Source organism: Fonticula alba (genome assembly GCF_000388065.1).
Source record: "Fonticula alba strain ATCC 38817 unplaced genomic scaffold supercont2.15, whole genome shotgun sequence".
NCBI lineage: Eukaryota > Rotosphaerida > Fonticulaceae > Fonticula > Fonticula alba.
Window position 1 is genome coordinate 334,659 of NW_009242985.1, and position 882 is coordinate 335,540.

General features: G+C 67.5%; 1 protein-coding gene across 1 annotated transcript in view; it reads right to left on the reverse strand.

Annotated features, from left to right (window-relative positions):
• Positions 1 to 882, reverse strand: part of H696_05934 (hypothetical protein) — a gene marked incomplete at both ends in the record, with an annotated part of 6,805 nt that overhangs the window by 3,301 nt on the left and 2,622 nt on the right. The window contains one exon of the mRNA XM_009499710.1: positions 39 to 870. Within this exon, the coding sequence (XP_009497985.1) occupies positions 39 to 870 (832 nt within the window). The remainder of the gene's footprint in view (positions 1 to 38; positions 871 to 882) is intronic.

Consider the following 882-nt stretch of genomic DNA (forward strand, 5'->3'; position numbering starts at 1 on the left):
CTCGGCGGCAATGCGGGCAGCCTCTTCAGCTGCCAGACGTTCGCGCTCGGCCTCCTCGGCAGCCAGACGCTCTGCCTCCTCGGCGGCAATACGCTTTGCTTCTTCAGCTGCCAGGCGCTCTGCCTCTTCGGCGGCCAGACGTTCGCGCTCGGCTTCCTCAGCGGCGATACGAGCAGCCTCCTCGGCGGCAAGACGTTCAGCCTCCTCAGCAGCCAAGCGTTCAGCCTTCTCGGCGGCAATGCGAGCAGTCTCTTCGGCAGCCAGTCGTGCTTCTTCAGCGGCAATGCGGGCAGCCTCCTCGGCGACCAGACGTTCGCGCTCTGCCTCCTCAGCGGCCAGGCGCTCGGCTTCCTCGGCGGCAATACGGGCAGCCTCCTCAGCAGCAAGACGCTCTGCCTCCTCCGCGGCAAGACGTTCACGCTCGGCCTCCTCGGCAGCAAGACGTTCGGCTTCCTCGGCAGCAAGGCGGGCAGCCTCTTCAGCAGCCAGGCGCTCTGCCTCCTCGGCAGCAAGACGCTCGGCCTCCTCGGCAGCAAGACGCTCGGCCTCCTCGGCAGCAAGGCGGGCAACCTCTTCAGCTGCCAGGCGCTCTGCCTCTTCAGCTGCGAGACGCTCGGCCTCCTTGGCAGCAAGACGCTCCGCCTCGGCGGCAGCAGCAATGCGGGCAGCCTCCTCAGCAGCGAAACGTTCAGCCTCAACAGCGGCAAGACGTTCGCGCTCAGCCTCTTCAGCAGCAAGACGCTCAGCCTCCTCGGCGGCGATACGAGCAGCCTCCTCGGCGGCAAGACGTGCTTCTTCAGCGGCCAGGCGCTCGGCTTCCTTGACAGCAGTGCGGGCGGCCTCTTCAGCGGCCAGACGTTCGCGCTCGGCCTCCTCAGTTGC